Genomic DNA, 13,125 nt, shown 5'->3' on the forward strand with positions numbered 1-13,125 from the left:
GATAAGTGAACAGGACTTAATACAAGTTAAGACAAAAGCAACAGCACCCCAAATTACCTCGAGTATACAGAATGTGGAAGGCCAGGCAGGAGTGCACTGGAATAGTCAAGTCCAGAAGGAATGAAGGCATGAATGAGGTCTTTAACAGGTGACCTGTGATGAAGCAATTGTATTGAGTTAAAATACATGGTTTCAGTAAGGTACAAATGCAAACTCAGGGCTGATTTGGGGATGAAGGCTGCACACAGATTGGCTTCATCTAAGATAGCTGACAGGATGAGGAATGGATTCAGTACCCAGTGAATGGAGCTTTAAGCAGGAACTAGGTTTCAAAACAAACTTCTGTCATCTTAACCAGATTCTATTATTTAGAGTATGACTGTTATATAAATTGTGCAATTTTCTGTTTAAGTCAGTGCATTGAGTATAGGAATTGGGAGGTCATGTTTTGGCTGTACAGAACATTGGTTCGGCCACTATTGGAATACTGCGTTCAGTTCTGGTCTCTGAAAGTTGTGAAACTTGAGTGTTCAGAAAAGGATGTTGCCAGGGTTGGAGAGTTTGAGCTGTAGGGAGAGGCTGAATAGGTTGGAGCTATTTTCTGGAGCATCGGTGGCTGAGGGGTGACCCTATAGAGGTTTATAAAATCATGAGGGGAGTAGACAGGGTGACAAACCAAATGTGGAGTTTGCACATTCTTCCCATGTCTGCATGGGTTTCCTCCAGGTGCTCCAGTTTCCTCCCATAGACAGATGTGCAGACTAGGTGAATTGGCCATGCTAAATTGTCCATAGTGTTCAGGGATGTGTAGGTCAGGTGCATTAGTCAGAGGAAATGTACAGCAATAAAGTAGGGGAATGGATCTGGGTGGGTTACTCTTCGGAGGGTCAGTGTGGACTTGTTCGGCCGAATGGCCTGTTTCCACACTGTAGGGATTCTTTGTAAATGGGACTAGATTGATTTGGGATATCTGGTTGGACTGAAGGATCTGCTTCCATGCTGTACAGCTCTGATTCTTAGTAAGGATCCCACTTTAATGATATTACCACTGTCAAGATGGCAACAGGCACAGAGAATTGCTAAATGTAAAGTACTGTGAATGCTGGGTATCTGAAATAAAATAATTGCTTGAGAAAGAAACAAAGTTAATATTTCATGGCTGATATGACTCTTCTTCAGACAGGAAAATTACTGCTGTAGTTTACTTCATTGCAGATTTAGAAGCTAATGTAGAGAAGACTGATCGAATCTACAAGACATCGCCATCAAACAAGATCACAGAATTCAGGAAGCTGAGTCTATCAGCAAAAGCATTTAATGTTTGTGTGACAATCTGCATTACAAAAGTTGCTCAATAACACTGGTTACATGTATGTGGAAAAGCCAATGTTTACAGGAGTCAGCAATACAAATACTTTGATGCATCTGATTTATTTATGAGCAATGGGGATAGGCCATTAGAGGAATACAGAGCCTGAAGTGTCTCAATGGAGCTTCTGTTCTATATGAAAGGATCCAAGAATAGATTCAGCTGGAGTTTAGATTCAAATAAGTAAAGTCAATCCAACCATAATTCAGATCTACAGAATAGGTATTTATTTCAAAGGAATATTTGAAATAGCTACTATATTATTTAACTTTTGATGCACAATTACAGTTTGGTGCCATAGTCAATGCAATCATCTGAATAGTAGTTAAAAATGTATGTGGCTGCAACTAAATCTAAAATAATAGACCAAAGTGCAGGAGTTTAGAAACAAAAAATAAATTTTTAGTTAAGGAAACTGATTGGTCTGCTTTGTGTGATACAAGTTCTGAAGTCCAAGACAGTTTAAAAATTGATCTTGCCTTCTATTAATATTACACAAAGTATTTCTATGTAGAATGCAACAGTACTTTTACATTAGATATTGTTTCGCTGGAATGAACCAAAGTTTCTAATTCCCACTACATTCTATATAGCACAGTCATTACACAATGCAGGACACTCAAGTATGTGAAAAAAAACTATTAGAAAGCATAACTTATCTGCAAATGACAGAACTTCGTTTGAAGAGCAACAGACAAGTATAAAAAGTAAAATGAATACATGATAAAGTTATGTTTGATAGAAGTTCTTTTTTGTAAATAGCATGGATAATGTCTTGATTCAAGAAATTATTCAAGATTTAATAAATCCATGCTGATCTTGGAAATCAGTCTCACTGTGCAGCATTACATGTATTGTGAAATGGCCTGAACTTTGTGCATCAACTCCAGTTTCAATTTACCAAATCCATGAATACAAGGAATGAAATAAAAAAATTATGTTGAAAACATAAGCATACAAATGCCATCTTGTGAGGAATAAAACGAAGAACAGATAAATAAAGAACTAGGAAACCAAAATAATGCAGATTTATTTTGAACATACTGCAAGTTACACTAGGCATTGGTAATGTAACTGAATGTGAAAGATAGCAATAAAGTCTAAGTGCCAATTACTGTCACAAACAGCCTTTCTTTTAAATGCAAAGCTAAATCAAAGCAAAACATATAAATATATATGATAATATATATACACAATATTTATAAATATATATTATAATATATATTTGTACACTCACGCATGCACAGCATCTACAAGCAGCTCAAAATACTGAAAACAATGTTGCATTCTCAAAAAAAACACTGGAACACAATTATATGGCTGAAGATGAACTCCAAATATAGTGCAGAGATCATTTATACTGCATTGAATGCAAAAACATCAATGTGCCAGCCTAAAGCTTAGAGATGATAAATGCTGAAAACAAATGTCAGCAATGTCATGCATCTTTCAAAGTGCTAATGGTTGGTGCCAAAATAAATGTGACTGATCACTAACATCTTGATCAGATTTAGTCAACATACTGCTGCTTTGAAATTAGTAACACTATGTAGAAAATGATACTACTTTAAGAAACACAAAAATGTGCAAGACTAAGCATTGTGCAAAATTCTGCCTTATCACATATTTTTTTTTAGCCTGGGCATTTGTTTCAGCCCAGAGTTCAACTACCTCTTTCCATTGGGTTTCCATTCAATTATGGACATTTAAGTACTTTATATATAATTCAAGCAGCACTTATATGAATACAAGAAGCATTTACAGCCACTTCTACACATTCTACTCTTCTACAATAATAAACTTTTTTAAAAAATATTGTATTGCAGCAATAATCACTATTCAATCTGCGACTGACACAGAAACTGTAGTCGCCTGTTCAGTTAGGCCGAGGTAGGCCAAGAACAAGTGTTTGGGAGAAACAGTACCTGGGGGTGCAGTTTGCTGCTGAGACGAATGGAATGTAGCTTCACATTTATTTTGTGGAAAAAGTGTAGTCAGTGGAATAAGGTGTGTGAGATCACAGTTCCTGTATTTACTGAGATGTGCGGAAATACCATTCAAGCCAAATAAACCAAGTGCTGACCCAGTTGAAATTCCATTGTTGCCAGTCACCGACAGTGCAACAGTCTGCAAAGCCTGTGATGCTGACATAACTGATAGTGGTGAAAGAATGTTTCTAGAATTTCTGCTGTTTAAGACAGCGTTTCTTTCTTTCAAAGTCACCAGCTGCATCCTCCCTTTCTTCTCCTCTTCCAGATATTCACCATTCTGATGTTTCTTCACATGGCGACTGAAGACAAATGGATGTGTGGTTGTGAAGAAGCATTCGTCACAGCACAGAGTCTGTCGAGGAGAATGTTTCAGCTTTTTGTGTAGGTTTAGATTGTCTTTGCGTTTGCAGCTGTAACTGCACTGGTCACAATGGAAAGGACGCTCCCCTGTGTGAACGCGAATGTGCTCTATCAACTTATTGGCTGTCTTGGAGAGATAGCCACACTGATCACACTTGTAGTGGTTGCCAAGGCGATGTTCACGAATGTGCATCTCTAGTTCTAGTTGATTCATTTTCACCACTTGACAGATCCGACACTTGAATTCCATTTTGTAGTGTGTCCTTAAATGGCATTCTATGGCTGAAGGACGGTTTGTGGCATAAATACAGAATGGGCACCTGAGGTACAATTACAAACAAAGATGAAATTTAAAACAGATTTTATTTTACTATTATGTTGTACTAGCATGTTTGATACTGCAATATGATTCCTGTGGAACAAAACTTCAAGTAGCAAAAGTACAGGACAACAAATTGGTTTACATCTGTAAGTTAGATCAGCAGCAAAGTTTCAACATAGGCTTTAATCTAGAGGGTAGCGAAATGCATCCTAGAATAATGCATGATTCAGTAACAAATGGAGTAATAAATATGCTCTTACTAGTATGGGCTGGTAACATGCATTTTCCCAAGTAACTGAAACATGTAGCCAGGGCCTAGCACAAGGTATATTAGGGCCCATTAACCAAGTCTGGGGCTCTAGGTGAACTCACTGTGCTCAGGTTAGGTACAGGACTGCTTTTCTCAAGTAGAGGGCTAGGGTCCTGAGCTAGGAGTAGCACCAGGGCATGTGATTTCTATCTGGTCCTGGTTTTAGTCATCAACCTATTTTAAATTAGTATATGCTTATGTTCCTAAAGATATGAGATACATCCATAGAGGACACCACTTCAATTTCTTGCATTTATAATCAAAAACACAATGGTGTGAACAGGCCCAAATTTAATTTAGGAATGTCAAAATGGTGCATTTCAAATGCTACTTAACCCCTTAATCTTTTCACTAATTGATAACAAAGTCATTATGGCAATGCTAATTATTTAGTCCATGCCAGTTTACAGAGCCTGTTTGCTAACTGCTTCCTATACACACTCTGTCATCTTCAAAAGATGCATGCGAAGCCCGAGGTACTTCTGTAATGCTTAAAACTAATGGAAATTGCCTCTCCCTATTTGTTCTGCAAAACGCATCACTTCACAATTCTCTGTATTAGTGGCATTTGCCACTTGTCTGCCCATTCCGATAGCTGGGCAGTTACAATTGACTGGTATAACACCAACACCCACAAGTTTTGTATTCACTGTAAATTTAGAAATGTTACTCCGTATTCCAAGATCCAATTCAACTACATACACTAAAATTTAATACAATGTCTTTTCATAAAGGAATTTCTAAACTATTCTCTCAATTTTTAATGCACTGATTTAATAGGGAGATGACGATCTAGTTGCATTATCGCTAGATTTGCTAATGTTCTGGAGACCTGGGTTTGAAACCCGACATGGCGGATGGGAATTTGAATTCAAAAAACAAATAGAATTAGGAGTCTAATGATGACCATGTTGATTGTCAGGGAAAAACCAATATGATTCACTAATGCCCTTTCGGGAAGGAAACTGATGTTCTTACCTGACCTGGCCTACACTTGACACGAGACCCACAGCAACGTTGTTGACACTTAACTCCCTTCCGGGTAATTAGGGTGGATAATAAATGCAGGTCCATTCAGTGATACCCACATCTCATGAATGAAGGAATGAATGAATGAAAAAAAAAGGTTTTTGTCCTCCTTTAGAAATTCCTCCATGTTCTTGTTCAATCATTTGTAACCTCCCTTTGTCAACTTCATAACTTCCATCTTCAGATTCTGGAGTACTACTTGTTTCCTACATTTCATTACTTTGAACAAAGGCACCATGGTCCAACATTCTGCATTCACTTTGCTAAAACCCATTATTCATATTACCATATTTCTCATCTTCAAAAATCTGTACCTTTGGTTAACTCCTCTAACGTCTGCTTGGTATGAGGTCAGACTCTCCACAAAGTGCTGTAGGAAATGCTGCTATGTAAGCGGCCCTTTACAAACATAAATCATTTATAATCGAGTACTGTAATAATCAACAATTAATTTGGCATAATCCAAACTGGAATGTGGTTTCTACATTTCATATAGAGATTTAAGTAAAGGATATACAACAAGGCTTAGTGGTTTACCAAAAAAAGTCTTTACAACTCACCAATGCCACGGTAAACCATCAAGTCAAAGTTGTGCATCCGATTTATACCACATCACTTTACAGAAATTGCAACTTCATGGTTCAAAGTATCTGTTCAAATAAATATTTAGAGAAATGAATAAGGAGAACAAGGATTTATTAATTTTGGAGATGAGTAGAGGGAAAGACAGTTGCATAAAACTAGCCTTGTCAAGGATATTCCAGCACAACAGATAGCTGCTGCAGACAGATATTGAAAATGAGAGACAAGCTTAAGAAGCAAACATCAAAGGGATTGACAGAAGAGCAAATGTTGAAAATGGCAATGTTTGAAGCAGCAGGTTGGATGAGAACAACTGGACATAAAACAGACTGGCATTTCAGGAATAAGTGTCAAGAAATGCAACCTGAGTAGGAATGTGGCAAAATCTAGGCACATCAATCAAGACAAAGCTGAGAGATTTAAGATTAGAAAAGCAGAAAATACTTTTGTGTGACTGTTGTAAAGTTTAGCGAACGAGAAACTTTATAAAATTGCTTGCTTTAAGTTTTCAAATGTTAGCTCATCAATGTCCAAGAGTGAATTGAGAAACTGATTATTCATAAGGGTAAGCTAAAATGTATTGGGCAAGATAGGGGCTGATACTAATTATTAAAAGCAGAAAAAAAATTCAATCACCAGTAATTTCCCTCACCATAATGAGTTTAAGAAATTAATTCAATCAGCTCCTGGCAAATATAACCAAATATAGTAGGAAGCTAAGAGAGCAAAATTCAATTCAACCGAAGAGACCGAGAAACTAACAGAACTTGTCATCTAATGTTGAATAGATCATTCTATTTTTTCTAAAATATTCAATAGTAATACTTCACTGCTTTCATTTAAAATAAAACGATTTTCTCTCCCTTTTCCTCCTTCCCTGAAAGTGCTGACTCTATGATGCCTTAAATGATCAATTTTACAGAAACAAAATACAGTGAATGCTGGAAATCTGAAATAAAAACAGAAAATGTTGCTGGAAATATTCATCTGGACACAGAAGCAATGAGACAGAATCAATTCTGATGAAAGTTCATTAACCTGAAATGTGAACAGCTTCCCTCTCCAAAGACATTGCCTGACCGGCCAGTAATCACACATGAATATTAACACAGAATGCTGGTGATATTATACACATTACTGCAGTTTCTAAAGTAATCTACACATTACATTATTCAGCAAGAGTCATTGGGTAAAGACCGGGAGGGGCAATTCTGGCTAGGTTTCCCTCTAAAGCAAACATTTGGATGGAGGACAGTTGTAGGTTTCAGGTTACTTTGACTTATTCAATAGATCCAAGATTGCGATAGAAACCGTGACATTTAGATGATTCCTCAGCTACTCCAATGCATTGGCTAGCTGAACCAAAAGAGATCACTATTGTTCAGTTTTATAAAAGTTATTTTTCAATGGACAGTTTTGCTCAAAGTCAAATTGCTTCAGGAAATTAATTGTCCACAGATTTCTATGCTATGAAATATAAATTCAGACATATTGTACCTGATACAGGGTAAGGGATGAGAAAGGGAAAAATTAAGACATTGTGTAATAAGTTGTTTGCTTTTCTTTTTATCTCTTTACTAGCTCTCTCTCTTGTTCCCCCTCGCCTGAAGGTCTTTGCAATATAAGATTCCAAAGATGCCTTCCTTGTACTTCAAGTGGCTGTTGAAGTAAATTATGAATGTGTTTTGAAGTTTCCAAACGTCCACCAGTGGTTAGCACCACTGCCTCATAGCGCTAGGGACCTGGGTTCGATTCCACCTGGGCAACTGTCTGTGTGGAGTTCGTACATTCTCCCAGTGTCTGCGTGGGTGTTCTCTGGGTGCTCAGTTTCCTCCCACAGTCGAAAGATGTGCAGTCTAGGTGGATTAGCCAAGGGAAATGCAGGGTTACAGGGACAGGGTAGGGGGTGGATCGGTGTGGACTTGATTGGCCAAATAGGGTGTTTCAACACTGTAGGAATTCTATGATTTAAACATATAACCCATTCTAATCAGTCACCTTGGCATGGTCATCGCTGCTCAATCAAGCATTAGGGTGAGAGATTGGAGTATTTCTAGAGGCGCAACCTGATTAGCCATCTAGCAACTGATCTTGCTGGCTCACATATGGGTGCAGTGGGTAGCCATTCTCAAGGCAGGCATGTGATGGAATACTTCCAGTTTTCTTGACTGCAACTCCAACAACACTTGAAGAGTTCAACACCATCTAGCAGAAAGCAGGCCACTTGATTAACACTGAATCAACATTCAACTCCTTTAACACAGTGCCATCGTGTGTGCTGCAAAAAATCAAAGCTCCTATGACAGTACCTTCAAACCTGCGGGCTCTGTCACCTGGAAGAACATGGACAGCAAACGCATAAGAATATCACAACCTACAAGTTCCCCTCCAAATTGTACACGTGCCTGTTTTAGAACTATAATCAGTCCTTCAATGTTGCTGGATCAAAAGCCTTTTTTCAACCTCACTTATTATATTACCTCCTTATGTGACCTCTCACCTGAAACCATAGCTCTACAACTGCTCTCCTTTCCCCAGACTGTCTTCTTACTCTGGATTTGTGTCTATGACAACCATATACTTGGGTACCTGGGCTGATTGCTTTGGAATTGCCTTCCTAAATCTTTACACCACTCAATTCTCTTAAGGATCTCCCTAAAGTTCACCTTTTGATCAATTTTTAAGTGACCTTTTAACATCTCCTCTGCTAGCTGATGTTTATGTTTAACTGGTTATGCCTTGAGATGGCTTTCCAGGTTACAGCAACTAAATTAGTGCTGTCATCACTGATTATCCTTTGCAATGCATTCTCAGGAACAGCCTGCAGTAAAATCTGGACCATATGTAGTTACCTATGACACAATGTATGGTTTAAAGCACTCAGCAGTAGAATTTGTTTTAAAAAGAAAAAAGGACTTAGTACCTCAATAGCAAAGTGTATCTTAATGACAAATACCACTTAAAGTTAATTGGTATCTCTAATAGAACGTTTACAGCCCGTACAGAAATTTTATGATGTCTATAAATATCACACTTTAAACTTTACCCTAAATATAGCCAACTTTAGATGCTAAACTAATATAAATGCTACAACTGCCCTCTGGAATTTGAGAAAGGTAATCAGCATAATTCTTACACCTCTTCATTATCCAGTGAACCCTACTGGAATTGGCACAAGTATGGAAGCTGGCAAAGTCAGGATTACACTCTGCTGCATTATCCCTCTACCCATTGTCAGTCCTCCAAGATATCATCTAAGTGGCTTTTTGTCATGCATAAAATTACAGCTTGTACTTGAAGAATTATTTTCAGTATTCTGACAGATTTGCTGTTATATAAAATGCAATTTTCAATTGTAACAGGGATACTTTGCACTGAAAAAGGTAAAGAAACACCATGCTGGAAACCTTCAGAAAATCAGGCAAGATCTGTGCATAATGAAAAATATAACATTATCATTTCAAGTCTATGATGAAGGGTTGTAGGCTTGAAATGTAATGTTGCCATAGTCTTTTGCCTTTCATCAAGAATAATGCCTGATGTGCTGAGCATTTCTGACATTTTCTGTCTATTTCAGATTTCTCGTATTTTGCTTTTTTGTGGTACTGAACAGAACTGGATGATTGTCTCATTACCATTTAACACTACATTAACTTTCTGAAAGCCAATATAAATTTAGCTTGCATTAAACCCAAAAGTTGAAAAATACTTTCTGCTGGTAAGTTCCTAAATGCCAAACTCTGGGAATGGCAGTCTACATCCCAGCTTTCCTTACTTGAGTCCTCCAGTGGATACGTTATGGCATTTTTTGTGCTCCACAAGTTGTTCTGGCGTTTTCAAAAATTTGTGACAGATGTCACACTCATACATCCTGGTGATGAGGTGGATCTGTAGATGTCGGTCATACATCATCTTTGTTTTACACACAAAGTTACAGAAGATGCACTCAAAACCTAAGGATTAACACAAGCACCATAATTACAAATCTAAAAGTGAAACATTAGGATAGGGGTTTTGAAAAAAAACTCTATAATGCAGAGCATATAGCAAAGTACACAATAAACGATATTAGGTTTTACTGACAAGTTTCAATGAAGAAAGTCATTAAGTTAGTTATGAATTATGATCAGCCATGCTAAAACGGAGGGTGGGGAAGGTAGTAGTGTTGCTTCCTCCAACAGCAAAAGCTGCTCTTATATAGACTTGGCGTTGTTAGCCTCAGGCATGGAGATCTCATGCAGCAGGCAGCAATTCCAAAACAAACATCACCATATTTGCCAAAGCTAACACAATGTGCCTATTTTGCTGATTAGAAAAAAAATCCAACAGTAGAAAAACACAGATGTTTGAATTCACCGTCCAAGGAACCATGGAATACACCTTGGGTTCTTTGCTGCTATACCACTCAGCAACTTTCTCAAAAATTTATATTTTAAAAACAGTTTCAGTAAGCAGACCGAATCTCAAAAGCCAAAACATACACCATATACTCTGCTGTGCATTTGTTAGTACAGTCTACGTCTGGCAATTAGCCTAGAAATCCTTCCGCATGAAACGTTCATTACTTTCACCTGTCACTTCACAAAGTGAAAGTACCATACTGTTGAATGATTGCATGTAATTTCAAACTTCGTGTTTATTGACAGTTACAGTAATGTTCTTGGGTATAGGTATGGTGAATTAATAAACAGCAGTGTTAACATTCTCACACAGGATCTAGGCTGATTAAAAAGGCAGTAGGATTGAAAACCGACAGTCGCCAAACCAGGTTAAGTGCCATTATAAGACCATCTAGGGTCTCAGATACTGGTCCTTCCAAAATTCACTGGAGCAAGAGGCAATTCCTTAATTTAAATACCTCAAGAAAAGATCCATGACATTAGGGCATCAAATGACTGCCTCTCCCATGTGATTGTTGTGTTGTAGCAGCAGGGTTGACATGGTGTCATGACCTTGAGAACTTAATTAATGTGCTTTTATTCATCTCCCTTACCATCAGAGTCTTGCTTCTTTGGAGCTTCTAGCCTGGATGCCAAGGTAAGCCTAATAACTGCAATAGAATAGATCTGTAAACTGTGTCATATTCAATGTACCTGTTCACAAATGTTCTGCCAGGCATTACGTGATGATGTCCCTGGTTTGGGAACCTCTGCGCTCAAATATGCCATCTAAATGCTACTGACTTTGCTTACAGAAAGGAGACTGCTCTGCTCCTTACAAGGTTCCATACATACTTCACAGAAAAGCTGGGGATCTGGTAAATTTATGCCCTTTCTATCACTTTCCTCCATGTATAGGTAGGATAATATGACAAGGACACAAGCAATTTGTACCAACCAGTCCATGCTGGTGTCTATGTTCCGGTTGAGCCTTATCCCATGTCTTCTCATCTAAATTTAGAATTGCAGCAATCTACTCACTTCTGGTAATATACCTCATTATGCTTCATCTACAGTAGCAAATTCTATTGCTTTGGACAGTAAAGTTTCTTTTGAATTCCCCATTTAATTTCTGCTGACCATCTTCTATTGATGGCCCCTCATGAGGTTACTCCCCACAAGTAGAAATATTCTCCTTGCATCAAATCAATTAACAAATTATATTATTTCAAAGAATCTCTATTATGCCATTCATCAGCCATCATTTTTCAAGAGAAGAAACCCAACCTGTCAATCCTTTCCTGATATGTACATTCATACATTTCTGCCATCATGCTTGTAAATCTTCTCTCAAGTTTCTCCAGTGCCTCATTATTTTTATGTAACAACCTGAACTGCAAGCAGTTCACTATATATGCCCTAACCAAAGCTCAACTCCAACCTCTCCATTTGTCTACGCTACCTTGTAAAAATAACGCCTATTGCTTGGTTTACCCTTTTAATGGTAGTTTTAATTTTTCTGTGATTGGTGTATTTATACACCAAGATCCTTTTGTTCCCATCTAAACTCTCACTTATCAAGTAGACATTCCTATTCCTCCTACTAAAGAGTAGTACCTCACTTTATCTGTTTCAACTTCATTTGCCAATACTTATCCATTTTCTAGGATATTATATCTTCCTGTAATTTGTTGCAGTCCTCCTCACTATGACATTCCATGACAATTTGGTATTTTCTGCAAGTTTAGCAATTGTATTTTTGATTCCAAAGTGAAAATCATTAACGTATCTTCTGAACAGCAGGATTCCCTGCACAATCCCATGCAGAAAAACCACATGTCACCTTTTGCCCCTGAGCAAATTCCCTTTACAGATGCTGTCTTTCATTTTGAGGCCAACTAGTAACTAATTTTGCTACTTGTCCCCCTGACTCCACATTTTCTTTCCTTATTCACTCATTTTATAATAAAAAGACCTATTGAAAATTCAAATAATTTACATCTACTGTATTGCTATTAAATATTCTATCTTCCCTAAATAAAAAATTTTTCCTTTGAAATCCATGCTGACAATTCATTATTACATTTTGCATTTCTAGATGACACTCTACTCTTTCCCTTCACGCAGATTCTATTTTTTTTCTACCAATCACCTTAGCTTGCTGTTCTACAATTCCTTGGACATGTTCTATGCCCTTTCCCAAACACAGGAATTAGCTATCTACCAATCTGCTGGAACTACATCTTTTCCAAACAAATTATTAAAAATGAGTAGTAATGTTTGTTATCTCTTACCTAGATTTTTCCAAAATATATAATGGATCCCATTGGGAACAGGTATTTTATCTTCTGAGAGAGGTTGAATTTTTAAAAACTCATTCACAGGATGAAGTGTCGCTGGGAGACTAGCATTTATAGCCCACCCCTAATTGCCTAGAGAGCAGTTCAAAGTCAATCACATTGCTATAGGTTTGGAGTCACACGTAGGCCAGGCCATAGAATCATGCAGCGTGGAAACAGACCCTTTAGTTCAAGCACTCCATGTTGAACATGACGCCAAACTAAACTGGTACTACCTGCCTGCTCAGGGCTCATAACCCTCCAAACCTTTCCACGTACTTAGCTAAGTGTCTTTTAAATGATGTAATTGTGGCCGCAACCACCACTTCCTCAGGAAGATCATTCCACACACAAACCACTTCAAAAAATTTGACCCTTGTATCTGTCTTTTTTAAATCTCTCTTCTCACATTAAAAACATGTTCCCAATCTTGAAATCCCCACG

General features: G+C 37.7%; 2 protein-coding genes across 7 annotated transcripts in view; one reads left to right on the top strand and one right to left on the bottom strand.

The window, feature by feature from the left end:
* The window catches only part of LOC122554303 (uncharacterized), an 82,518-nt gene extending 80,463 nt beyond the window's left edge, over positions 1 to 2,055 (top strand). For both annotated transcript variants that reach the window (XM_043699120.2, XM_087975976.1), the window contains exon 8: positions 1,216 to 2,055. In XM_043699120.2, coding sequence (XP_043555055.2) covers positions 1,216 to 1,358 — 143 coding nt within the window. In that variant the 3' untranslated portion in view covers positions 1,359 to 2,055. The remainder of the gene's footprint in view (positions 1 to 1,215) is intronic.
* A 43-nt stretch (positions 2,056 to 2,098) lies between these two features.
* The window catches only part of znf827 (zinc finger protein 827), a 127,561-nt gene continuing 116,534 nt past the window's right edge, over positions 2,099 to 13,125 (bottom strand). For 4 of the 5 annotated variants that reach the window (XM_043699079.2, XM_087975834.1, XM_043699088.2 and 1 more), the window contains 2 exons: positions 9,739 to 9,916; positions 2,099 to 4,040 (listed from right to left, as the gene is read on the bottom strand). In XM_043699079.2, the coding sequence (XP_043555014.2) occupies positions 3,209 to 4,040; positions 9,739 to 9,916 (1,010 nt within the window). In that variant the 3' untranslated portion in view covers positions 2,099 to 3,208. Of the gene's footprint in view, positions 4,041 to 9,734; positions 9,917 to 13,125 lie in introns of those variants that run through there. The other variant, XM_087975863.1, reaches the window with a different exon arrangement.

The sequence above is a fragment of the Chiloscyllium plagiosum genome, unplaced genomic scaffold (assembly GCF_037043375.1).
Source record: "Chiloscyllium plagiosum isolate Xiang-an unplaced genomic scaffold, Cpla_swu_hap1 HiC_scaffold_1, whole genome shotgun sequence".
NCBI lineage: Eukaryota > Metazoa > Chordata > Chondrichthyes > Orectolobiformes > Hemiscylliidae > Chiloscyllium > Chiloscyllium plagiosum.